Source organism: Budorcas taxicolor, chromosome 1, assembly GCF_023091745.1.
Source record: "Budorcas taxicolor isolate Tak-1 chromosome 1, Takin1.1, whole genome shotgun sequence".
NCBI lineage: Eukaryota > Metazoa > Chordata > Mammalia > Artiodactyla > Bovidae > Budorcas > Budorcas taxicolor.
This window is the reverse complement of record NC_068910.1, coordinates 172,835,828-172,863,514: the sequence shown is the minus strand read 5'-3', so window position 1 is coordinate 172,863,514 and position 27,687 is coordinate 172,835,828. Positions and strand designations below refer to the sequence as shown.

At 41.5% G+C, this 27,687-nt stretch overlaps 1 protein-coding gene across 2 annotated transcripts in view; it reads left to right on the top strand.

The window, feature by feature from the left end:
* The first annotated feature begins 6,302 nt into the window (after positions 1–6,302).
* Positions 6,303–27,687, top strand: part of MFSD1 (major facilitator superfamily domain containing 1) — a 28,258-nt gene continuing 6,873 nt past the window's right edge. For both annotated transcript variants that reach the window (XM_052638433.1, XM_052638436.1), the window contains exons 1-13: positions 6,303–6,523; positions 8,576–8,628; positions 9,525–9,637; positions 11,256–11,298; positions 11,602–11,669; positions 13,884–13,992; positions 19,303–19,405; positions 21,521–21,619; positions 22,148–22,259; positions 23,629–23,685; positions 24,017–24,173; positions 25,373–25,470; positions 26,067–26,179. In XM_052638433.1, the coding sequence (XP_052494393.1) occupies positions 6,352–6,523; positions 8,576–8,628; positions 9,525–9,637; positions 11,256–11,298; positions 11,602–11,669; positions 13,884–13,992; positions 19,303–19,405; positions 21,521–21,619; positions 22,148–22,259; positions 23,629–23,685; positions 24,017–24,173; positions 25,373–25,470; positions 26,067–26,179 (1,297 nt within the window). In that variant the 5' untranslated portion in view covers positions 6,303–6,351. The remainder of the gene's footprint in view (positions 6,524–8,575; positions 8,629–9,524; positions 9,638–11,255; positions 11,299–11,601; positions 11,670–13,883; positions 13,993–19,302; positions 19,406–21,520; positions 21,620–22,147; positions 22,260–23,628; positions 23,686–24,016; positions 24,174–25,372; positions 25,471–26,066; positions 26,180–27,687) is intronic.

Below are 27,687 nucleotides of genomic sequence, written 5' to 3'. Positions count from 1 at the left end.
TAGCCAAGGCTACCCAGACCTTCTAGTGGATGCCTTTTCATGATCTGGCCCATGAGCTTTGTCAATTAAATACCAAAATGGAAGGGCAATCTTATCTTATACTACTATACTACTTCCCAGAAGGTGCAGGTTCCATCCTTTGTTCAGCAAGATCCCCTGGAGTAGGAATGGCAGCCCACTCCAGTATTCTTGCCTGGGAAGTTCCACGGACAGAGGAGTCTGGCAGGTTACAGTCCATGGGGCTGCCAAGAGTCAGACACAACCGAGCATGCACACACACACACACACACACACACACACACACACACTACTAAAACACATATTTTTTTTTCTTAAAATTGGTGCCTCATTCAAGAATCTACAGAATTTTCATTCTGATTATATAAACTTGACTAGAGACTATAAAATATCCATTATGAGTTGATAAATGGAAAAATCTTAACTCCGGGATTTTAATTAATTTAAAAATAATTTTTGGTAGACATCCAACACTTTCCTTCACACACGTTCAATTTTGAATCTCTAAGTCTTTGCATATGATGTTGCTTCTGCCTAAAAAACCTTCACTCTTCTCCTCCTCAACCTTCTCCATTCTTTGAGATCGAGCTCACTTATCACTGCTCCTGGACTCCCAAGTAGAACCCAACACTCCTCTCTCTTGTCCCATGTTAACATCTCACCCTGCTGGTGGAGAGGTGGGGCTGGGGCACATCCCGGCAGGAAGACACTGAAGAGGACTGAGTGGTTTCCAGCTTGGCTTCTGAGTAGGAGGGAGACAGTGAAAAGTTCTGACCCACACAGCCCTCAGGATGAGTGGTAGGAAGTAAAAGTAGGTGAAGGCTGAATCTAGAAATTTGATTTTTGAGAGAATCCAACCCTCTTCTCTGCCTACAGGGCTAACTTTGCTCCAGAGGCTGCAGCCATCTCCACACCAATGAAACCAGCTGGTCAACCCAATGGCCTTTGATCCCAGCCAGATGATAAACTCTACACCTATACCCTCATTCCTATAAGTGATTTGCTTGACTTATAAGAGGTCAAAGAAGGTAGAATGAGCATGTTTATTGTGTAGGCAGGAATGGGTTTTTCCAAGTCCATATGTTTTCCTTGTTACACCTTGAGCTGGAGCAACACTCCTTGGGTTTAATGGCGTCATCCCTCCACTTTAGTGTTTTTTCAAGCTGGGTCCTGTACAAGGTGTTTTAGATACCAGAATGCACAAGGCACTTAGGGCAGGTCAATGTCTGGTAGATATCATTTCAGACTTCCATGAAAGTAAGACTAGTTCACAGAATTCTCATATATTCTAGACCCAGATCCCTTAAACGTCAATGTTTTTGGCATTTGATTTCTTTTCCTCCCTCTGCGTGCATGCATGCATGCATACATATATACACATGTGTAAGCATGCACACAGACACATTTTTTGGAACTATTTGAAAGTTAAGTTGCCGGTTAAGTTGGTACTAAATATTTCAGTGTGTTTTCTAAAATGATGTATTTTCTCTTTCATAACCACAGTGTGATAGTCAAAGCAAGTGACACTGATAGGGTATAAATTATCTAATCATAGGCCTTATGCGGATTTTGTCAACTAACCCGATAATGCTCCTTACAACTGAAGAAATTCTGGATCACATGTTGTAGTCAATGATCATGTCCCTTTAGTCTGCTAAATCCTTAGTCTTTCATGACACTGACTTCTTGAAGGTGTACAGGGTAGTTATTTTGTAAAACGTCTCTTGATTTGGGTTTGTCTGGCGTTTCCTCATGATTAGATCTAGGCATGAGCTTTGGTAGGGCTACTACAGAGGGCTGCGTCCATTTCAGTGCATAATATCAGCAGGCACATGATGTCAGTTTATCTCAGTACTGGTAATATTAACTTTGATCACTTGGTTAAGGTGGTGTGCACCTACCTACCTACCCACTCACACAGCTTTCCCTTACAAAGAGTACACAACAACTCCAGTTTTGTCTTTTTTAGTTCACATATTGGATGGTTGTCTCATTATCTTTTGACAGGCCAAAGCCTAAAACTAACCAAAAATATCATTCTGACTTGCTGTGTGGTCAACATATCATAGAAATGTAACAGTGGAAGTAGGAAACCCAGTTAAGGCTGTTGAAATCTTGTGTGAGAAGCAAATCCCCAGAGTCACACACAAAAAAATTTACACTAAAAAACTGTATGAAAAAATACACTATAAACATAGTCAAAGGAAATTATCTCACAAACAGCCAATTTCATCAGTGATAGAAAGCAAGGACTCATCTGAAAATATAAACAAAGTATATGAAGAGAATTCCTAGAAAATGTGACTATTAATCATATAAAGAGGTTGAACCTGCAACTCGCACAGGAATGCAATTTGAGACAACACTATGAGAACTGTTTTTCACTTATTAGATTTGCAAAAAGTTCTGATCACAAGGCCAATTAGGGATAGTGCTGGTGGAGTGTAAACTAGTATGACTTTAATCAGAACAATCTGACACTATGTAGCAGAAGAAGAACTAAAGAGCCTCTTGATGAAAGTGAAACAGGAGAGTGAAAAAGTTGGCTTAAAGATCAACATTCAGAAAACTAAAATCATGGCATCTGGTTCCATCACGTCATGGCAAATAGATGGGGAAACAGTGGCTGACTTTATTTTTGGGGCTCCAAAATCACTGCAGATGGTGACTGCAGCCATGAAATTAAAAGATGCTTACTCCTTGGAAGGAAAGTTATGACCAACCTAGACAGCTTATTAAAAAGCAGAGACATTATTTTGTCAACAAAGGTCCGTCTAGTCAAGGCTATGGTTTTTCCAGTAGTCATATATGGATGTGAGAGTTGGACTATAAAGAAAGCTGAGCGCCGAAGAATTGATGCTTTTGAACTGTGGTGTTGGAGAAGACTCTTGAGAGTCCCTTGGACTGCAAGGAGATCAGTCCTGGGTGTTCATTGGAAGGACTGATGCTGAAGCTGAAACTCCAGTACTTTGGCCATCTGATGCGAAGAGCTGACTCATTTGAAAAGGGGACCTTGATGCTGGGAAATATTGAAGGCAGGAGGAGAAGGGGACGACAGAGGATGAGATGGTTGGATGGCATCACTGACTCAATGGACATGAGTTTGGATAAACTCTGGGAGTTGGTGATAGACAGGGAGGTCTGGAGTGCTGTGGTTCATGGGGTTGCAAAGAGTTGGACATGACTGAGTGAATGAACTGAACTGAGCAGCATTTTAAAGGTATACCCCTTTGACCCAGCAATCTACTTTCAAGAGTTTATCCTACAGGTAAATGTGAAATGAACATTGTCCAGACAATTCACAGCAGGACTGTGTACAGTAGTTTGGAAACAACTTAAGTGTCCATCAATGGAGGACTTGCTAAGTATAACATATTTATAGGACAGAATCCTTTGGATCTGTTACACAAAATGAAGCCATTCTTTTTGTTATATTGCTCTGTTGAAAGAAAAAAAAACTGTGGGATACCTCTGGAAAGATACAAAGGAATCTAGAAAAGGTGATTGCTTCCCAGGAGAACTGGGGAGAGGCAAAAAAGTCTTGCCTTGAGCTCAATTCTCTTTGGTACTGTTTGAATGTCATACTAGGTGTGTTTCTCATGAAAACTGAGCAAAATTTAAAAAAGAATTTAAACATCTGTTGCAGTACACCATTGCAAGCATCAGTCTTTTAAGAACAGTAGTGGTGGAGCTCATGCATGGATTCAGGTTATGTTTTGGAGGAAAGCTGACAACTGCAAAGGTGGGGAGCAGATATTGGCGCTGAGGTAAGGAAGCCATTAGGATGTTAGGCTCGTGGCTGGCAACAGGTGGGGAGATGTGCCATTTACTGTGCTCGGAGCAGCTAGGGAGGAACAGGTAGAACATTTGAGAGAACTCAAGGATTCTGTTTTGGATATGTAAGATTTGAAATGCCTATTAGTCATCCATGCAGAGATGTTATATAGGCAGTTGAAATAGGAGTCATTGTTTAAGAAAGGAGTCTGGAATGGAGGTTATTTAGAAGGCATCAGCATATAAATCAGCACCAACAGAAATATGTAAGCCACACACATAATTTGAAGTTTTCTAGCTGTCAGATTAAAAAGTCAAAGCAGGTGAAATTAACTTTAACATTTTATTTGACCCAATATACATAAATATTATAAATTCAAAATGTAATCAGTATAAAAATTAATGATTTTCTTTTGGGTTGCATCTTGAGGCATGTGGGATCTTAGTTCCCCAACCAGGGATCGAACCTGTGTTCCCTGCAGTGCAAGTGTGGAGTCCTAACTACTGGACCACCAGGGAATTCCCAGAGAGATATATATATTTTTCATATTGTTTTGAAATCTGGTGTGTTTTACACTTATAGCACACCTCAAATAGGACTAACCACATTTCAAGTGTCAACTTGTCACATGTGGTGATGACTACCTATTGGACAGTACAGAACAGTGATGATATTTAAAGCTATGGAACTGCAGGAGTGGAGGAAAGTCCAGGACTGGATTCTGGAGCACTTGAACATGAGTTCAGGTAGAACAGGAGCAGCTGACAAATGAGATAGCAAATGAGAGCCCACTAAACCAGCAGGAAAACAAGGCAAGAGTATGTCAAACGAGCCGTGAAGAAGGGGCTGTCAACTGCATCAACTGATGTTGAGAAGTGGAGTAAGATAGGGAGAGAAGTGACCACTGAGATTGGGAAGATGACATTGTTAATAATCTTGGCAAGACAGCTTTATTAGACTGGGGGACTCCTCCTTCGGAGCTGGAGAATGGGAGGTGGAAGGTGGAGTCGTCTTGTGCAGACATCTCAAAGGCAACATGTTTCAAACTGATCTCTCTTCTCTGGCATCCTCCCTCACTCCCCTCTCCCTGCATTCTGATCTCTACTGGGGAGCCCACGCTAGAAACCTGGGAGAGGTTCTCAAGTCCAGCCTTTCTCTCAGACCTCATAAGCTATTATTCACAAAGTCATCCATTTCACCTGTGAAACACTCATCTGTTTCCCTTGCCTGCAGACAAGTTGCTTCACTCCTGTCTGACGCTTTTCGACTCTATGGACTGCAGCCCACCTGCCGCCTCTATCCATGGAATTCTCCAGGCAAGAATACTGAATAGAGTGGTTTGCCATGCACTCCTCCAGAGGATCTTCACAACCCAGGGATCGATTTCATGTCTCTGCGGTCTCCTGCATTGGCAGGCAGGTACTTTACCACTAGCGCCACCTGGGAAGACCGTTTCCCTTGCTCCATCCAGGATAGGCCTTCATCACCTCTAATCTTCCTAATATCTAGTAATCCTCATTGTTATTCAATCTCTAGCTTTGTCACCCTCAAGAGTTCTGTCATGAAGCTTGGCAACCACCACAGGTCTGGCGTCCTTGCTGCTCTGCTAGAAATTTCTATCTTGCATGGCTCCTCATGAAACAAGCTTCGTTGTTCCTACTCTGGAGTTCCCGCTCTCATTCCCAGATCAACTCACTCACTCACTCAGTTGTTTCATCTTTATTATCCGTAACGCTCCCCTCACCTCTATAACCCACCCCTTCATAAAGAACCAAGACTGACTCATTCTTATTAATTCTAGTTTAGGTATGAACTTTAAGGATCTTTAGTACTCCTCACCCCCTCGCCGTCACTTTCCCCTACAGCTGGTTAAACGGTACACTTACTCTCCGTTTCCCAAACGCCTTTCCCTGACATTCCGCTAGAATTCAGTGCTCATTTCAGCCGCAGTTCTCACTACACTCATTCATTCGCCATACTGTTCTCTAAGGTATTAGTTTCTGCCGCTCTCTCCAATTGAACTGTGAACTCTTTGAGGTCCGAGAGCTTGTCACATTCCACTTAGTTTCCCCAGTACCTGAAACACATCATAAGGTGCTCAATCAACTGTGTGTTATTAAAAGCAGCAAAGAAGCTGCGGAGAGCAGTGCTGAGAGGAGCGCTGCGCGCGTTCTCGCGTCCTTCGCGCGGGTGGGATCGCGCAGGAGGAGCCTGGCGTCGGGCCGGAGCGGAGGCCCGCACTTTCTCCGGAGGAGCGGCACGGAGTCGGCAGCGGGAGCAAAGCAGGAAACGAGAGGACAGCGCGGTCCGTGGAGGAAGGGTAGCGGCCCCCGGCCTAGAAAGTTCCGAGTGAAAAACTCACGCTGCCGCTACCCTTCGTGCCCCGCCGGTCCGGCCCACCGAGTACCACGCCCACTCACGGGAGCGTAGCCCTGCGTGATCTGCCGCGGCGTCACGTGAGCGGCTGCGGTCACGTGAGCACAGTTTGCTCTGGGCTCCGGCAGCGGCTTCCTCCTGGAGTGGCACTCGCTGTCATCTCTCGGTCTCCCGCGGGCTCGATGGAGGACGAGGATGAGGAAGCGAGGGCGCTGCTGCCAGGCGGCTCGGACGAGGCGGGCAGAGAAACCCGGGCTGCCCCCGCTGCCTCCGGGGCGCTGCAGGCCCTCTGCGACCCCAGTCGCCTAGCGCACCGGCTTGTGGTTCTATTGCTGATGTGCTTCCTTGGCTTCGGTGAGCCGGCCGGCCTGGTGGGGTGGGACTGGTAATCAAGGAATTCCAGACTGTCTCGGAGTTGCGTTGAACTCCTAGGTCCTCCCGCTCTTCCCCCACCACCTTCGCGACCCCATTCAAGCCTGTTGCTGGCTATTCAGTGTCCCGAAGGTGCGGGGTCAAGGGACTGAGCCGAGCGACTTTTGTCCCACTCATTTGCTCTCGCAAGAAGTTCCAAAAGCTAGCAATTTGCCTTCTGAGGCTGTAGATAAGAGAGAATCCTTAGATGTCAAGGTTCCTCTCATGACACTTTGTTTAGAGGGAATTCAGAAAGATGTAATCCCCTCCCCCAAAGAAGCCTCCAAAAATACTTTAAAGTATTTAAAGAATACTTTAAATATTTTGATTGAAGAATTCGTTGGCAGTCGTTTATGTATCTCTTCCTCTTTGGTAGAAGGTATGAGTGTGTCTTGTTGATTGCTTCAGTGGGTAGATGTATTCTCGTACTCCTCCCCTCTGCTAATCCGAAGCAATCCTACTGGACTGGACATGTGCTGTTTGGTTTCAGTTACGAAATTTGGTGACTGTGAAAGCAGTTTCTGGAGATTTTAAAATATCTGCTTATTATGTCCCGGGAACTAATTTTTCCAGTAACATTCTGCGTCAGTATCAGCTTGGTGTGAAAGTAATAATGTATTTTTCGTGCACTCGCTGGATTTGGTGTAATCAACAGGTTTATGGTGGATACCTTTATGCTACTGCTGGAATATATAAGTAGGCATGGAGGCTGGTTTGTGCTTTAGTTTCTTTGCATCTCTTTTTATTTCCCCTTCTTTTCACTTTGTGGAAAGATGGTGCCCATTCATTAACTTTGAAGCCTGACATTGATATTCCTTTGATAAGATATGATTCCTTTGACATTGATATGCCATTAAAACAGGATTCATAAAGTTCTGAGTTTAGGAACAAAAAATCAAGAACAACACAAAATACTTGAAAATTGCCCCTACTTTAACAATTTATTTTTAGTGATTTTTATGTTTACCTTCAGTGGGTTTCAGAAGCCAGAGTCATAACTTTTCTAATGACAATTTTATTTCTTTTGAACTGGTTGTTTCTCGTGTATACTTCTAGACGGAGTTAGTGGAGAAACAGAGGCAGCATTATCTCGTGGCTTATCAAAACTCTGTTGATTTTATTACTGCAAAAAGTCCAACCTCTCTCCACTTCTTTGTTTCTGACCCTCCAGAAGGTGTTACTATGTTTTAATTTAACCTTTTAGAACTCTATTTTATTTTTCTTCATTCCTGGCTGTGTATCTGCTGAGTTATTTGATCTTGGATATACTGTTTGTGAAATTAGAATTCTTATTTTGAAAACAGATCTAGTCAGAGTAGTTAAACTCCATTCCTGTGTGCTCAAGTGGTGGCTTTAGGTAACATTACTAGGAAACTACTGAGGATGTTTTGACATTTGTGTGTGTGTGTGTGTGTGTGTGTGTGTGTGTGTGTGTTGGTAGCTTTAAGGAAAATATAGCTGTTTCATGAAGATGCTAATAAAACAATAGACATAGGAAACAGGATGAAAGTAAGGTGGAAAAGGGTCTTCCCTGGTGGCTCATCTGGTAAAGAATCCGCCTGCAATGTGGGAGACCTGGGTTTGATCCCTGGGTTGGGAAGATCCTCTGTAGAAGGGAATGGCAACCCACTCCAGCATTCTGGCCTGGAGAACTCCATGGACTATATAGTCCATGGGGTGGCAAAGAGTCAGACACAGCTAAGTGACTTTCACTTTCAAGGTGGAAAAATAGTTGTTGATTAACTTCTTAATCCAGGTTCCCAGTATTTGCTGTGTATGGAGGCTAATAATTTGTAAATCACTTGGTATGTTTTCTCTGGGTTATTTGGCTGCAACTTAGAAAGTATTAGTGGACAAGGAAGCAGTCCAAAAAGTTTCCAGTTTCTTTGAGTCCCTAGTATAAACATTTAAAATCACCATTGGAGTAGTAACTGCAACTTGAAACTTTTATATGGAAAGTATTACTAAAAAGAAATTTGCCTTTCCTTTTTCTAGGCAGCTACTTTTGCTATGATAATCCTGCTGCCCTTCAGATTCAAGTTAAACGGGTAAGTTGACTTTTCACCTGTTTCTTTTGTTGTCTCTGGAGCAGATATATTGCTGGAGCATCAACTCTCAGATTGCATGGTCCAAAACATTGTCTAATGAATCCATTTGAACATCTGTTGTCACCAAATCTGTGTAGGCAAGGAGTATTCTTGACTTGGAATGAGTGGCCACAAAGAATTCACTTATGGCACTTATGACTTAGTGTTGTTTCATGCCTTAGATAAATAACTACTATTTCCACAGTGCAGCCCAAAAAGTATTGCGAATTTTTGTTGGCATTTCTCTCTCCCACTGTGTAATCATCAGAATGACAGATGATTTGGTAAGAGAGCATTTTGCTTTCTTAAATATGTTATTGTTATTTCATTTTTAAAATGTGGATACTGATTCCAGAGGATGGTCTGTGTCAGTATTTTTGATATTTACAGTTTCCTATGTATTTAGATTTTTTTTCCTTTGTAAGTTTTTTTTTTTTTTACATTTGGATAGGGAGAAACAACACAGATTGGCCCTTCACATTCTAGAATGAGTGAGAAAGACCAAGAATTAGTGAGGTAGGGGGAAAGGATATGCTAAAGATTGTTCTTTTTCATGTGGGTGAAGCCCCACAGCCGGTAGTACACAGGGAGTAGAAAGGTAGAAGATACAAGCAGATGTAGGCAGAGGTGACCCCCATAGTGCAAGAGCTGATGGATGCTGAACCCCACGAAGCCTCGGAAATGACTGCAGACTCAAGAAGTTCCCAGGTGTGACCGTTTTTCTGGAGGTAGAGGCCAAAGCTGTTAGTAACAGTAAATGATTAAGAAGTGCCTCCACTACCAGAAAGAATGTTTTGACTGTTAGTTGCTACATTTAACTGCTTTGAAAAAAATCGTTTTGTTTTCTTTCCGTGTAGGATATGCAGGTGAATACCACGAAATTCATGCTGCTGTATGCCTGGTATTCTTGGCCCAATGTAGTTTTGTGTTTCTTTGGTGGCTTTTTGATAGACCGAGTATTTGGAATACGGTAAGCTTGGGAAAAATCTCACTTATGGGTAAAGATGATTATTAAGAAAACACAAAACTAGATTAAGTATTTCTAGAAAGAACTGAATAAACTTTTATATTGAGTGTGTGAATCTGCATTTGTTTGTGTGTGTGTGTGTGTGTGTGTGTGTGTGTGTGATTTTGGTTTTTGAAACTTGGTTGGTATTTCAGTTAAATGCTGCTCATGGCATATGGTAACTCAGTTATCTAAAGGTAAATTATGCCCTCACTTGGAATCAGCAAGCCAGGTCTGATTTCTGTTGCTGCTACTTGCTCAGCTTCTTAGTTCTTCTGAGCTGTTCCTAGATTCCTGAGCCTCAGTTTTCTCATTGGTAAAATATGGATAGTATTTCCTGCCTTGCAAGGTGGTTATAAGGATTGAGGGAGATGGATGCACAGTACTTGGCAAGTATTTACTGTTTACCTCTCCCAGCCCCAGTGAGATTTTCTCTTCTGCCTTTCTTTAGGCATTAAACTCTTTGTGACCACAGTTAGATGCTGAGTAAGGCATCACATTATTAGCTTTGTCAGTCTTCATCCTGATGATTGTGTGCTGTTTGTGGAGACTTTAGGAGGGATGTAGTCTGGAATATTTTCAGAAGGCAGCGGGCAAAATGACGATGGGCTTTCCAGCCGTGTGTGGTGAAAAAGAATTGAAGAAACTATATGTGTTTAAGCTTGGAGACTAACTTTTAAACACTCTGATGAGTGTATAAAGGAGGACTTTAATTTGCTTGGTCTAAAGGGGTAGAATTTGCTTGAACTTGAAGGAAACAGATGCCATTTATGTGTGATGAAGATTTTGCTTGATCAGGATAACAGGAGAGGCCATGAGTTACTTTGGGAAAACTTTCAGTAGACTGTGTTATGACCATTTCACAAGGATTTTTGGAGGGACGTGGATTTCAGAAAGATGGTTTACTCATATAATCTTCAATTACTCTCCTAATACTGGTATTTTATTACTCTGGGGAAACATTAATGAGCTATTCAGAGTATGGAATGTTAGAGTAAGGAGATTTATATCATTTCTCATGGTCCCTGTTTTTCCTTTTAAAAATAGCTTTTAGTTATACAGAATTAATGGAGAAGGCAATGGCAACCCACTCTAGTACCCTTGCTTGGAAAATCCCATGGATGACAGAGCCTGGTGGGCTGCCGTCTATCAGGTTGCACAGAGTTGGACACAACTGAAGCAACTTAGCAGCAGCAGCAGCATACAGAATTAAAACCACTTAAAATTATTTAATATAGAATCCCTTGGAATCAACCCTAAACTCAGTAAAAAATTTGTGAAGAATGTCCATTTTTAAATGGGAACCCTGGGAACTTCTTGAACATTATTTAACAAGTTTTGTTTAAGAGATGATATTGGCTTAAACATGCCCTTACCAAAGCCTCTGGAATCCCTTTGGGATTAGAGACCTCTATGGATTAGCATTCAGCCTCGGAAAGCTGCTGATTTCAGAGGCCAACCAGAACCTCATTTTTCTTCCTTTGGAGGGAATGCAGAGGAGTCTCAAGAAATCCAAAGTGAATTATTACTGAAGGATTTGGTGATAAACTCTTAATTCACGCTCTCTCTCTTTTTCTAACAGATGGGGCACCATCATTTTTAGTTGCTTTGTTTGCGTTGGGCAGGTAAGACAAATTGTTCACTGATTCACTGTGAACACTGTCTCTTGAATTCTTGTCTACTTCACCAGCATGGATGTGTTTGGTGAAAGCCTAACTTAAGTAAGCAGAGTTCACAAATGTCCATGCGACATAATGCACAGTCCATTTTAAGCCTTGAGACAAATGAACATTGATAATTAAATTTCACAGATTTACTAAGAAGAAACACTAAAATCATTGTAGAAGTTGTGTTTCATCATATGTTACTTATTTTGGATTCCTTGAATTTTCTTTTTCACTGATCCTACATTATATTCCATGTTATAGGTTGTTTTTGCCCTGGGTGGAATATTTAATGCTTTTTGGCTGATGGAATTGGGAAGGTTTGTATTTGGGTAAGTTATGCATAATTTCATTTGTCTTAACAAATTACTGTTTTGGGGGCTTCCCAGGTGGCTCAGTGGTAAAAAATCCGCCTGCAGTGTAGGAGAATTGCAGGAGATATGGGTTTGGTCCCTGGGTGGGGATGATCCTCTGGAGGTGGAAATGGCAACCCACTCCAGTATTCTTGCCTGGAAAATTGCATGGGCAGAGGAGCCTAGTGGGCTATAGTCCATGGAGCAAAGCATTGGACACGACTGAGCGACTGAACACACGGATGCATTACTGTTCATCAATTTATTAAAGATTTGCCAGAATATATTATTGTATCTTCTGGAGAATTACTTCAAATCCTTGAAATCTACCTCTCTTTCTCTTTCTTTCTCTCTCTCTATATGTGTGTGTGTGCATATATACACACACAGACACATACGACTGCTCAGTTGTTGTCTTAATTTTCCTTTCCAGTAAGCAACAATTTTGAGTGGTAATAGTTAACTCTGTATAGGGTTTGAATATTAAATAGTTTTCCAGAGATGATGTTTTTCTTAGGTGTTTTGCTTTTCTGTTGTATTGAAGACTGTGATTTAAACCTCATGTAGAGAAGTATAGACTGTCAATTTCTAGCTTGGTGATTAATGGACATTTTGCTGTTTCTTATTGGGTAATGTGTAGGTCCTTTTGAATCATGTTGAAGAGACTTTAATGAGCAGATTACTAAAAGACCAATAGCTGTCGATGAATTTCATTGTCTGTTCTATAAGCTCATTCTCAATTCAGCCTTGGGCTTCCTGCCTGGAGGGATGCAGACAACCTAACTTACGCTTTTTACAGGTACGAGGGACATGTAGCCATAGGTAACACATCCCCAAAAGTGCTCTAAGTGAGGGAGAAGGGAAAAATGGTTTATTAAAATGTGAAAGGGACTCAGAGATAGATGGGTGATCAGAAATGGCCATCCATATAGGATTTGGATTCATAGAAGAGGGGAAATATTTTTAGATGAGGACAGTGGTGAGGAGGACTCAGTGTTCGGATGCAGAGAAGAGGAATCTCTTAACTGAAGGTCAATATTTAGAACCTGCAGAAGGAAAATTAAAATCTGGAAAGTAGGAGAATGTCAAATATGGAAGATACTGGCCTAAAAAGTGTGAATCTATGTGTTTTCACAAAGTATGGACCGCTCTTCCCAGATGAACATTTTATACAGCGTAGATGATGTGGTAGCTCGAACCCCTTTTATTGCCAGGCAGGGTTGTCATTGCAGTATATTAAATTACCTGTACTTAGCAGTATAAAACTATTAAATGCAGGTGTGTGTGCCTGATGCACAGTGAGGTACAGTGAAACGTAGGTGTTTAGAGCAGAGAAAGGTATATTGCAGAGCTATGCAAGGAGACGAGGTGGCTCATGCCTTAAAAAGCTTCATGCTCCAGGAAGGGTTTTGGCAAAGCATTTTAAAAGACAGATGAAGTGAGGATGTCTCAGGGTACCTGATCAGCTCATGCGCAATTCTGTTATTGGCTGATGATGGGTGGTGGTGATGGGAGGAGTAGGGTGGTGTCACAGGGGTTAGCTGTATCAGCCCTTAGGCTCCCGGAGGCCTGGGCTGTGTGCTCATGGTCATCAAGTAGGTCTTCCTTTTGGTGGGGCCAGTTTTCACATCTGCAACACAACTCAGGAAATTCGTACCAAATACTGTTATCTGTGTACTTCAGAGAGGAGCTGCAGCAGAGGATACGGGCAAAGGCCTGTCCCAGGAAGGCCCCATAGATCCTGGTCGGTTACAAAACCACCCTTACATCGTGGACTTCGTGGGTCAGGAATTCGGACTGGGTACAGTGTGGACAGTGTGTCTGCACCTGACATCTGGAGCCTGGACCGGGGTGACTTGAGGACTGGCACTGCTGACTAGAGCACCTACACGTGGCCTCTCTGTGTGGCTTGGCTTTCTCATAGTGTGGTGGACTCAGGGTGCTTGGCCTTCTTACACAGTGGCTCAGGATTCTAAGTGTGAACGTTTGCGTGGAAAGGCAGATACCCCCTTTTCTATCCCAGCCCCACCTCCACCACCTTCTACTCATTGAAGCAATCACAAGTCCATCTAGATTCAGAGGAGGGGCATAGACACTACCTCTTGACAGGAGGAGTGTCAAAATTTTACACCTGCTGCATTGCTAACTGTGGTATTTCTTTTAAAAGCTGTGACTTTTCTTTCCTTGTTTTAGGATTGGTGGGGAGTCCTTAGCAGTTGCCCAGAATACATATGCTGTGAGCTGGTTTAAAGGCAAAGAGTTAAACTTGGTGTTTGGACTCCAGCTTAGCATGGCGAGAATTGTAAGTATGACAGATAACAAAGCCAAATAGGAAGCAAAAGATTGACTCTTGTAACCCTGTCTTAAAGATTACAGGATGAAATATAATTGTGTATAAGTTGTGTTGATTTTTTATATATTTTTCTAGACCATAATGTAGCATTTACCTTTAGTGAAGGCATTTCTAATCTTATTTCACCTAAGAGGAAGCAGTTTCAAATGCTAATTGAGCATTCATTAGTTCAGAGATTCTGAGCATTGGGACAGACGGATCACAGAGTTTTTATTCTTTACCCATTTTCAGCATTACTGCAGTGAAGATCTTTATGTATGGTCATCCCGGCTCTGCTTGCACATTTCTAGCAATAAGAAGCTCTGACTCATCTACTGCAGTTAACTTTTTGTTTTTTAAACAAATTCTCAGAGTCGTGTCACTTTATAAAAAGCATCCAAATACATTATTATTATTATTTATTTGGCTGCCCTGGGTCTTAGTTGTGGCATATGGGTTCTTTACTTGCAGCACGTGAACTCTAAGTTGCAGCATGTGGATCTTAGTTCCCCAGCCAGGGATTGAACCTGGGTCCCCTGCATTGGGAGCATGGAGTCTTAGCCACTGGACTACCAGGGAAGTTCCAACTACAATTAACTTAGTGAAGCTCAGTCTTCCATAGAGATGAGATATGCGTGCACAAGTAGCTTTTACTGGTTGTTGGACTTTTGCCTTCTAGTGAGTGTTTATTTTCTGTCAGGCACTAGCATTTTGCTTACAAAGACAGATCTGAGGGTCTTGGTCAGACATACTCATTTCCTGTGCTTGTCTAAACCATGTGGCCTGGGTTTCAGTTCCCTGACTGTGGTGCTCCTGCCTCTCTGGACTTCACTGTGGTTGGGCATGCTTCTTCCAGAATTTGGAACCTGGAAATGATCATGGTGTTTCATGATAGATGGTCTGGTAGAGGGTACCCAGGGGAGCAAAGTTCAGTTCGGTCGCTCAGTCGTGTCCGACTCTTTGCGACCCCATGAATTGCAGCATGCCAGGCTTCCCTGTCCATCACCAACTCCCGGAGTTCACTCAAACTTATGTCCATCGAGTCAGTGATGCCATCCAGCCATCTCATCCTCTGTCGTCCCTTTCTCTTCCTGCCCCCAATCCCTCCCAGCATCAGAGTCTTTTCCAATGAGTCAACTCTTCGCATGAGGTGGCCAAAGTACTGGAGTTTCAGCTTTAGCATCATTCCTTCCAAAGAAATCCCAGGGCTGATCTTCAGAATGGACTGGTTGGATCTCCTTGCAGTCCAAGGGACTCTCAAGAGTCTTCTCCATCACCGCAGTTCAAAAGCATCAATTCTTTGGCGCTCAGCTTTCTTCACAGTCCAACTCTCACATCCATACATGACCACTGGAAAAACCATAGCCTTGACTAGACGGACCTTTGTTGGCAAAGTAATATCTCTGCTTTTGAATATGCTATCTAGGTTGGTCATAACTTTTCTTCCAAGGAGTAAGCGTCTTTTAATTTCATGGCTGCAGTCACCATCTGCAGTGATTTTGGAGTCCCCCAAAATTAAGTCTGATACTGTTTCCACTGTTTCCCCATCTATTTCTCATGAAGTGATGGGACCAGATGCCATGATCTTCGTTTTCTGAATGTTGAGCTTTAAGCCAACTTTTTCACTCTCCTCTTTCACTTTCATCAAGAGGCTCTTTCGTTCCTCTTCACTTTCTGCCAGAAGGGTGGTGTCATCTGCATATCTGAGGTTATTGATATTTCTCCCGGCAATCTTGATTCCAGCTGTGCTTCTTCCAGCCCAGCATTTCTCATGATATACTCTGCATATAAGTTAAATAAGCAGGGTGTCAATATACAGCCTTGATGCACTCCTTTTCCTGTTTGGAACCAGTCTGTTGTTCCATGTCCAGTTCTAACTGTTGCTTCCTGACCTGCATATAGGTTTCTCAAGAGGCAGGTCAGGTGGTCTGGTATTTCCATCTCTTTCAGAATTTTCCACAGTTAATTGTGAACCACACAGTCAGAGACTTTGGCAAGTTGTTATAAACTCAACCTGGAAGGTGCTTTAGCCGTCCCAAACCCTGTTAGGTTTTTTTTCTCATGAACTCCCATGAATAGAGGTTTTTAAAAAGATTCTTGCCATTAAAAGTCAAGATTTTAAAGACTGTAAATGGCATGAAAATCCTTGGAACATAGTCGTAGGGAAGAAATCCAGTACAAAAAAAATGCAGTAGAAATAAAATAGTTTTAATGTAATGCTTCATCTTATGAGATATATTACACATATGTGTGTCGTATGTATATAAAACATTTCTAATTTTTGTACACGTAAGCTTTTTCTAGTTTTCCAACATAAATAGAGCTGTTGTGCAGCAACACTCCAAAACTTGTCTGTATCTCTGATTGTTCCTGAGGCTAGATTGCTCAGAATGGAATTATTACTGAGTCAGAGGGTTTGTTTGGGTTTCTTAGGACTGTTGAGACATATTTCCACCTTATCTTTTCAGAGATGTTTCTGTCTCTGTCTTTGGGGTATGAGAGGATCCTTCTTATTGTAGCTTTGATAGTGGAGGCTATTATTTTTTAAAAAGTCATTTTGTCAATTGGATAGGAAACACCCAGATATTATTTTAATTTTTTACCTTTGATAACTTCCATGTTTTCTAAATTTTATCCACAGAGACATTCTGGGTGCTTCACAATGTATCTTGTGCAAATCAAGACACGTCTAGCAGTTGGTGGATCTCATCATCCAGTAACTCCTAAAAGAAGGAAGTAGAGCCGTTGAGCAAGACTCATTCTCAGTGATGCCACTGTGATTACTAGTGATCTTCAGGTTCTTTTGTTTGTGGTCACAAACTAGTTAATAATCCATTCACCTTAGTCCTGAGGAGCCCTAAGTTTCTCAAAAGGTGTCTCAGGGGCTTCTGTGATGCAGGGCTTATCGAATGGTAAGGGACCTGAGCTGGACATGCAACGAAACAGAGCTCAGGCAGCCACCTCTGCAACAGCGAGGGTGGCTCGGCTCTGGTCTGGATGGTGTATTTAGGGTCCTTGTGAGACGCGTGAGGCCAGAGGAGTCCATCACAGAGCCGCTGGGATAGATGGAGGTTCAGTCTTTTTTGTGCATTTCTCGTGTCCCTGCACTTACTCAGAAGGATCGTGGAGGTTCTGGCGTTACCTCGTCATGATTTTTTTGTTGGCTGAGTTGGGAGTTTGTCTAATTTTAGACGCTTAGGCTGTTACCATTACCCTTCAGGCAGTGGACTTCTCACTTCTATTATTTTTCATGCCCTACCTGGGGGTTGGAAGTCCAGCGGCCTTTTGGTTCTTCTTTGTTACTTCTAAAATTTCCTTATTTTGAGAAATATTTATTGAGTACTTGCTAAGCCAGGCAATGTTAGGCATTTTAGATTTAAAGGGTTATTAAGACAACATGTCTTGGAGAGGCTTGTGTTTTTGATGATATTGGGGAGAGTTTCTGGTAGGTCTTCATTTATACCTTCATGCTCATCTGAGTAGTGCCACTGGCTACCGTTTTGTGAGAAATAGCCATTTGTGCGATTTGCTGTGAGAATCTGGTTGAGGACCCATTCATTTCTCAATCTCCAGTGTCTGACGTTAGCAGTAGTGTTTAGAACACTTCCTTGATTTCTTCTCTTGGCTTCAAGGACTCTACAGTCTCATCATTTTCGTCTTGCTCCTGTACCTCTTTCACTGCATCCATCTCAGTCTTCTCAACCTGTAATGTGGGCTGGGTCGTTGGACACCTTCTCATTTCTTTTGACACTTAACTTCCTTGGTAATCGTATCTGGTTTTGAAGTTTTAAATAGCATATCTTTGCTCCTGAAGTTGTATTGTCCAGGCCTTTGCTTTGAATTCCATCCCTTATGTGTAGCTTTCTTGCTGACACTTCCATGTTGATGTCTCGTAGGCGTATCAGACTCAACACAGCCAAAGCCCAGTTCTTGCTATTCCACCTACCATCACCCAAACCAGCTCATGCTAAAGGTTTCTCATCTTCATTTATGAGCAGCTCTTATCTTCCAGTTTCTCAGGCAAAAACCTTGATATCCACTGTGAGCCACTCCTTACCACTCGCTCAACTCTCCACATATTTTCCAGCAGCAAATCCTGTCAGCTTTACCATCAGAATGTATCTGTAATCTGATCACTTCTCACTGTGTCCTCTGCCAGTCTCCCCAGTCCCAGACCATCATCTCTCTTCTTCATTACGGCAGCATCCCCCCGGCAATGTCCTGGCTTCCGTGTCATCCTCACTTGTAGGGTGTTTTGAGTATAGCAGCCAGAGTGAGTCTGTTAAAATGTAAGGGACTGTACCAGTGCTCTACTTAGAATCCCAGTGGCTTCCCATCTCATACAGTGAAAGCCAGAAGTTCTTTTGTTACCAGTAGCCTGCCTTCCCCCCAGTTCCTCCCTGAGGACCTCATCTCTTCCTGTCTCTCCTTTGCAGACACTGCTCTAGACTCTGTGCTCTTTGCCTTGGGCACGCCGGGTGGCCTCCCTCCCGGGGCCAGGTCACTGGCTATTCTCCGATCTGGAATGCTGTGCTTTTCGCTGGGGCGATCTGACAGCTTCCTTTAAATTCTTAATCCACAGTCACATTCTCAGCAAGGTGTCCACCCCTTTCTGTTGTCCTTCCATGCTTTATTTGTTCCTTGTTATTTAAGGAAACATGTATTGCTATTTGATATGGACTTCCCAGGTAGCTCAGTGGTAAAGAATCAGTCTGCAACGCAAGAGACTTGTAGGAGACTCGGGTTCAATCCCTGGGTTGGGAAGATCCCCTGGAAAAGGAAATGGCAACCCACTCTAGTAAGCTTGCCTGGGAAATCCCATGGACAGAGGAGCCTGGCAGGGTACAGTCCATGGGGCCACAGAGAGTCAGACACGACTGAGCATTCTGCGCCAAGGACAATCAGGATGAATTTTTCCCCCAGATGTCACTATCAGGAAAAGCTGTGCTTTTTCTGAGCCAGAGTTTATTATTGTCTTGGGTACCCTGTAAATTTTGTAACTTGTGTTTTATTTTTGTTTGGGCTACTAGGAAGTTCTAGATGTACTGTGCTGTTTTGAATACTAGCATTTTCTGTAAATTGCTATTTTTGTGTAGTAATCTTAGCTGTGGCTTTATCTTAGGTTGTTACTTTTCCTTTTAGTGTTTTTTTTTTTTCAATTATCTGTTGTTTAATGATCCCTATTATACCTATTTCTCTAAGCTACTCACATCTTTTTTTTTTCAAGCAGGACAGATACAAATGAAAATTATGATGATTTTTTTTTTCTTTCTCTTCCAGGGAAGCACAGTAAACATGAACCTCATGGGATGGCTGTATTCTAAGGTTGAAGCTTCCTTGGGTTCTGCTGGTCACACAACCCTTGGGGTCACACTTATGATCGGTTAGTGAAAGCTCAAGTCCCACGTTTTGTCTCTTTTGAAAGCTTGTTACACAAAGTGGCATGACAGAGAGGGGAACCCGGGTTAGACCCCTTGGTTATAGTTGTGCCTGCACAGTTCACTAGGTCTTGGACCTAATTAGACACAGTGAACATAGTAACATCATTCATCCCATTTGTGTTTTTTTCCCCACTTTCTTAAAATGAGGATCTTGTCCCATGTGTGCTTCAGTGTTGTTGTGAAGAGCAAGTGAGAGTATCTGTGAGAACTCTGAAAGCAGTCAGGGAGTTTATACCTCCCTGTAAGGTGTTCATTAATGGTCTGAAGCAAAAGGGAGAATTGTTCCCTTTGATCAAATTCAGTTTGCTTATGGAACTTAGATTTTGTAGATGTCAGAGGTGATAGGATGTGATTAGAAACCTACCAGGTTGGGAGCCCAGGTCTGGATTCTGGTCCTGACTTATCTTTAACAAGGAAGTTAACCTCCATGTCTTAGTTTTCTGTAAAAGTGTGGCTGTTTGACTAAGCCATATGATCACTTCTGGCTCCAAGCTCTGTTGGCTAAGGCTGGGTTGTGCTGGTTGCCAGCTGGGTCAGTGAGAAGCGGCTGAGGCTCTCTGGACTCACCAGCTGTGCTCCCCTGTGTGGTAAATTTGTCTAACCGAGCCCCATGGGGTGTGGAGAACTGCTTGCAGAGCCCTAGGGAGACTTGTGGGTGGCGAGCTGCAGGCTCTGTACCATCTTTTATTCCTTATAATTCCTTCGTACAGGTGGGTAAAGGGAGGACTGGGCTGTGCTTAGTTGCTCAGTCATGTCTGACTCTTTGCAACCGCACCGCCAGGCTCCTCTGTCCATGGAGATCCAGGCAAGAATACTGGAATGGGTTGCTATATCCTCCTCCAGGGGATCTTCCTGACGCAGGGATCAAACCCAGGTCTCCCTCATTGCAGGCAGATTCTTTACGATCTGAGCCACCAGGGAAGCCCAAGAATACTGGAGTGGTTAGCCTATCCCTTCTCCAGGGGATCTTCTCAACCCAGGAATTGAACTGGGGGGTAGTGAGAGGTAATGCTAGACAGGCAGCTTGTTTCTAGAGACCCCTCCTCCCTTCCCTTCCCTCTCAAATCCTTTGTCTCTCAAAAGCTTTTTCTTACTCGCAAATGCTCTTCAGTATTCCTTCTAGTTCCCTTCACGATGGAGAATTCAAGAATAAATTTTAAAGAATCTTAGAGCCAGGAAGGATCTGTGCCATCAAGTGAAAGCTTCTTATTGGGAAAATTGAAGCTCAGCGAGGTTAAATTCCTTGCCCAAGATCAATCAGCTTGTTAGTGCCAGAAGCAGAACCCATGTCTCCTGACTCTGCAGTCTTTCATATTATGTCGTATTGCATCAGCCAATTAAAGATTCATTAGCTTTACTAAACTTCTGTTTATTAAAATCTTGAGAAGCGTAAACTTTCTTCACTCTCTGTCCTGATTGACTTTAATGATATGAGTCAGCATCGGTGAGTAATGCTGACTGCACGGAGGAGAGAGTGAGTGGGCTGTGCTGTGGGAGGACTGATGCCCTTGGGGCCACCACGAGGTGGGGGCAAGGGTTAGACTTGGGAAGGGGTCAGAAGTAACTTGAGCTGGTGCGCTTGGGGTCACCACGGGTTGGGGACAGGGGTAGACTTGGGAAGGGGTCAGAAAGAACATGAGCCGATCATAGGATCAGACTTGCTTTTGCAATTCTATCCTCTTCTCCTGCTTCCATCAATAATGGGTGCTTAGACTGAATTAAGAAATTTGGACTAATTTGCTAGCTGGTCATCAGCTTTCTTTAATCTGTATTCTGATTATAAGACTAGACTAGTTCGTTCGAGCCTTTTCCTTCTAAATCTCCAACCTTCTACTGGGAAATAATTAATGTATAGTAATAGCAACTGTTATGTGTTGAGTGCTTCCCATATTCACTTCTTTTCCTTCTGTCCTGATTTAGTAACTGTAGTTTTTTCATATATGCATCCAGATGCCATCCCTTTCCGTGGCTAAGTTTTCTGCTGTTAATATAATGTGCTGCCTTTGAGGAACCTTCAGTTTGGTTCTCTAAAAACTCTCTCTCTCTTTTTTTTATAGGGGGTATAACATGCATTCTTTCACTTGTCTGTGCCTTGGCCCTTGCTTACTTGGATCAGAGAGCGGAACGAATCCTTCATAAAGAACAAGGAAAAACAGGTTAGTCTGAATGCAAGAAAACTTAGGCTTTTGGGAAGTATGGCCTTTTTGAGATAATTTACAGTGAGGTAAGTTCTTAATAGTAATGTTGTGAACCCAGCAAAGCTTATTAATACATGCTTATTAAATCTTTTTCTTCCACTTAAATTTTTTTTAAATTTTATACTGATGTATATTCAGTTTAAATCTTTTATTTCCAAATCTATTTCCACTTGTCTAAAGTTTTGGATACATTTTTTTTTCCCCCTGTAAGTAGTTTTGGCAGAATTTACCTTCTTGATTGTACTTTGTATATTTGCAAAGTGATAAGTGTTCCTGGAGGAGAGGAAGAAGGTAGATACTAATCTGAGATTTTATATTTTTCTATTGTCTTTTAAAATTATCCCCAAGCTGTGTTCTAGTAATTTACTGAGAAAAGTTTTTTTTTTTTTAACTAAACTGCAAAAGTTAATCAGGTGATAAAAGAAAAAGAATCTTGACTTAGAAATGCAGAATTGCACTGACAGCATCCTTCTTTTCTCCTCTCAGGTGAAGTGATCAAGTTAACTGACGTGAAGGACTTCTCCTTACCCCTGTGGCTTATATTTATCATCTGTGTCTGCTACTATGTCGCCATCTTCCCTTTCATTGGACTTGGAAAGTAAGTAATTTCTAGCCTTCCATTTTTGTTGGCTAAATTATAATGAGAATTTAATCATATAAGTGTAAATTTTTAAGCTGTAAATTTTGCTTCTCTGGTTGTTAGTATGTTCATAGAAATTGTTTTACATCCTGGGATGCAACTGTTTTTCTTAGCTTGAGGTTTGTTTGCTCAGTCACTCAGTTGTGTCCGACTCTTTTTCGACTCTGTGGACTGTAGTCCGCCAAGCTCCTCTGTCTGTGGGATTATCCAGGCAAGAATACTGTAGTGGGTTGCCATGCCCTCCTCCAGGGGATCGTCCTGACCTAGGGATAAAACCCACTTCTCTTGCATCTCCTGCATTGACAGGCAGATTCTTTTCTACTGAGCCACCCAGGAAGCTGAAGCTTAAGGTTTAGTATTGGTTTAATATTTGTATCAGGTTTTTGAGGAAATACCTAAGTACAGTTTTTGATTCATGATACTGATTTATTTTAATGCTTGATTTTGGATTTGTATTCTTTGTTTCCTCTTTATTCTTTTGCTAGGAAGTCTCTTACTGAGAATGGAGACAGTGCATTAGCTCATAGTGACAAGGCACATCTCCATTTGTTAGAACTGCAGTTCTACCAGACTCAAATTCAGGGTTTAAATCAAATTCTTTGCTTTATCTCCTACCTCCTCTATGTTTCTGTAGCCACCTACTTAAACAGAGTGGGCTTCCTTTGTGGCTCAGCTGGTAAAGAATCTGCCTGCAATGCAGGAGACCTGGGTTCTATCCCTGGGTTGGATCCCTGGGTTGGGAAGATCCCCTGGAGAAGGGAAAGGCTACCCATTCCAGTATTCTGGCCTGGAGAATTCCATGAACTGTATAGTCCATGGGGTTGCAGAGAGTCAGACACGACTGAGTGATTTTCACTGTCACTGAAACAGAGCAGTGTGTGAGTGTGTGTTTGTGGGAAACATCTTTGTAATCATAATCCTTAAATTCAGCCTTTCATTTTACAGTTTAAGAGAGGAACCTTACACATTATTTAGCAAAGGACGCATCCAGTGTTACTTTTAAGGAAAAGAAGCCATCTTGGTTTCATATAGTAATACATTTGGGTTTCTGAAAATTTGTGTGTATTATTTTCTGTATAAGTAAAAGAGGAAAAATTAGGCATCAGTGTATTTTATTTAGTTGGTGAAGTACATACATAAATACTAAAGCTTTAGCAAATTGCTCGAAGATGAATACCAAATAAGATGGGAAAACAGTTTAGAAAGAAGGGGAAGTTGACTATTTTATTCAGTATTATTTTGCTTTTATTTTTACAAAAACAGAATAATTCTCTCTAAAGGGTTTATTTTCCGCCCCCCCCCCCCCCCCGCTCTCTCTCTATTTTAGAGTTTTCTTTACAGAGAAATTTGGATTTTCTTCCCAGGCAGCCAGTGCTATTAACAGGTATTCCATTAATTCTGGAAATGCTTACTGTGTGCTTACTGTGGGTCTTTAATTATAACCCCGTGTTAGAGCCAGAAAAGACTTATGTGAGCTAACGTCTATAGTGTGAAACCAAGTCTGTCTTGGGTCGTGATCCTGAAAATGGCCATCTTTACATTAATGGAAAACCAGCGAAGTCTTGGATCACTTTTATATCTTTATATTTCTATTTACTGATGAACATTTTAGAAGAATGTTAAATGAGCTAGGAATTTTAGAATTAAGGACTTTTGTTTTTTTTTTTTTTTGCTGTGGTATCTTTTATTAAATATCTTTTGTATTTTCTGGGCAGTATCGTATATGTAATATCAGCTCCCATGTCCCCAATATTTGGGCTTCTGGTGGATAAAACAGGAAAGAACCTCATCTGGGTTTTGTGTGCAGTGGTGACCACACTTGCTTCCCACATCATGCTGGCCTTCACACTGTGGAACCCCTGGATTGCTATGGTAATGTGGCTGCTGACACTCAGGGGCTCAGGGAGGACTGTACAGCCTGGAGCAGAAGCCGTGCTCGGCTCTTCTGATCCCAGTGCTCATGATAGTGGGGAAAACAATGAGTTGATTTCAGTTTCCACAGGATAACTATTTTTAAAGTATATAAATAATAGTCATTAATACATAAAGTCTTTTTGATTTCATTTGGCTGTATAATACTCTCAATGTTAATGGAGAATTTGAAATAAAATAATCGTATAAAAGCCAAAATGCCTGTTAGTTCCATTTATTTTTCATTAAGAGAAGTCATTCCATCATTTAGCCCAGTATCTATGATTTTACATTTTTTGGTCTTTGACTCTAAGTAGGTCAAAGAGTAATGATGAATTCATCAAGTTTTTGTTATTATTCATCAAAAATGTCATTTTTTAAGACCACAGGCTGAAGTGCTATATTTCTTAACTGTTAATAAAAGAATATTGTGAATATATATATTTGTGCCCTTGGTGAGAAATCTGTGGGATGGATTCCTAGAAATAGAAATGCTAGAGCAGAGATTTTGCACATTGAACATCTTGGTGGATGCTGTGAAACCTCTTCTGTAATAACTTTCTACCCATTTAGAACTTCACCAATAATATATGAATGTGTTTTTTTTTTATTAATAGTGTCCTTGCTATGTTGGACACTGGCATTGTTTTAATTGTTGCCAATTTGATAGGGATAAATGATGAGTGATCTCATTTTAACTTAAATCATAAAGTCTCTTCTTTAACTGGAGAAAAAGTTAGCAGTAGGTGCTGTTTAACGAGCAGTGGTTGTTTCTGGTTCTGTGCTTGGCTCTCTAGATGGGTGGTGATGACCCAGAGGTAAGATAATAGACTACTGGCATAATGTTCCCATGATTGCTTAATTTGTAATTCCTAATGAATACTGGACAATTAGCTTTCCTGAGACATTGGTAATGACTTTTTGCAAATTAGCTTTATTTTCTTACTTGGTGTATTTTGTCACTGGAGGAATACTGTTAGAGAGCAGTCAGGACCTTTCTGTATTGAATGTGAATTTTTAGCCTAATTATTTTGTAACGCAATTTGTGTGGATATGCATGTGTTAGTTATTATGTCACTGTTGCTAATCTGCATCAAAGGAAAAATCACCTTTTGGTAAATATAAGAGTTGTTTACTCTTTTCTGTGTTGCTTTCTGTAGTGTCTCCTGGGACTCTCCTACTCATTACTTGCCTGTGCCTTGTGGCCAATGGTGGCGTTTGTAGTTCCTGAACATCAACTGGGAACTGCATATGGCTTGTAAGTGTTTGCACATGGATCATATGTCTCTCCCTGCTGTATCGATTTAAAATCCAGACCTCTTGAATCTAGTCATCTTCAGGCTTTTGAGACAGCTCTGAACCTCGAAATAACCAGAAAAGTCCGTTAATCTATTTGTGTTATTATTGTGGCAAAAAAATGCACCAAGTCCCTAATAGGAGAATTAGCGATAAGCTATCCCGTAAAAGGGCATTGCTTGCTGACCATCCTGCTGCCTGTTTATCTGTAGACTTCTCAGTGAGACGCTGCGTTCCTGTCGTCTCTGGTGGGAAAGGCCAAAGCGGGGAACCACATCTATGGTTGGCATTCGCTTAGCCTTTTGTCTCCTTCAGCAGGAAAGTGTCACGTTCATCCTGCCCTTGCTGAGGCAGATTCCCTTACCTGTGAGCCTAAAGTTAAGAAGTGGAAACAGTCATGGGAAAAAAAAAAATATCTAATCAGATCATTCCTGGTTGAAAACATCTCTTAGCATTAATAATATGTGGTTTATAGATACGGTTATTTATAGTGACTTGCTTTTTGTGTATGATGACTTTAGAATTGATATATATATTTTTTGATTTCTTAAATTGTAGCATGCAGTCCATTCAGAATCTTGGGTTGGCGGTCATTTCCATCATTGCTGGAATGATCTTGGATACTCGGGGATACTTGTTTTTAGAAGTTTTCTTCATTGCCTGTGTTTCCTGTAAGTGCGCCACCTGGCAACATTTAGTTTCTTCTAATATGTGGCAGAATGTCCTTGTTTATTGGAGAAGGAGATGGCAGCCTGCTCCAGTATTCTTGCCTGGAGAATCCCATGGACAGAAGAACCTGAAGGGGCCCTGGCGGGCTACAGTCCATGCAGTTGCAGAATCAGACACGACTGAAGTGACTTAGCATGCACACGTTGTCATTTATACTTCTAGGTTTTTGTTATTGTTCTTTTCCTCGCTTTTAAAAATCAAATCCCTAAAGTGTTGCACTCAGATTTGCCTAATTCTTAGCCTGTGCATCTGTTTTCCAGCTAGTAATTTTTTTGGGGGGTATTCTTAATTTTTTTTTGATCTCTCAGGTTTTAAAATTATTTTTAATTGGCGATAATTGTTTTACAATGTTTTGTTGGTTTCTGCCGTATGGCTGTGTGAATCACCCATAAGTATACATATGTCCCCTCCCCCTTGAACCTCCTTCCCCCAAAACCCACAGAACATGAGGCTGAGCTCCCTGTGTTCCTACTCCAACTAGTGACTTTTTAGTTCTGTGAAGATTCATTGGCACTTTTCAGAAGATTCCTATCCATAAAGGTAGCAACAGAATCTACTTTCTATTCTGTTCTAAATATTTGTGTTTTTTTCCACTGGTAAAAGTTATGTTACATATTTTTAATTACAGTGCAAAGACGAATGTAGTACAGATATATGTTACAGCGTGAATGAACATTAAAAACATTCTTAGTGAAAAAGTTACACAGAAAAAGTCACCCAGATCCTATACTCATCTTGTCTGTTTCATAAAGACTTAAAATTTTTTTTTTAAAAAAACAACACTTTCCCCTTTAGAGTAGAACTATTTGAAGGGTCCTGAGTATGTCCCTAGTGTGAAGGTGTGGACATTAGTGTGGCTTGGGGCTGAGCACTCATGGTTTATTCATTAGTCTGTTTTGAATTATTTTTATTGTTGGTCCTGTTATTTAATTTTACCAATAAATCATTTATTTAATGATTCATTGGTTAAAAATAGGAAGCATTAGGAAACTGCTGAAAACTGCAAACATAAATCAGTATTTTTCCACTAATGTGGTCACCTTACACATAAATTGTGTTCATCTGAAGAAAATGTCACATAACATACCAAGATGTCTTTTATACTTCAGTAAGTTGTATTTAAAATGGTATACTCCAGTGATAATTTTATCTGACTTCATTTACCGGAATAAAGACTACGTAAAGTGTGGTATTTGCAGATGATTGCTATGACTAGCCTGAATGCATGTTATTGTCTCAAAATTAGCAGAAATTAGCACACCACATTTTAAAAATATATTATTTCTTGTTAAATAGTGGGCTGTATATGAATTAATGGATTTCCCTGGTTTGGTGGCTCAGATGGTAAAGAATCCACCCATCTTCCAGATCCCTGAGTTGGGAAGATCTCATGGAGAAGGAAATGGCAACCCGCTCCAGCATTCTTGCCTGGGAAATCCCATGAGCAGAT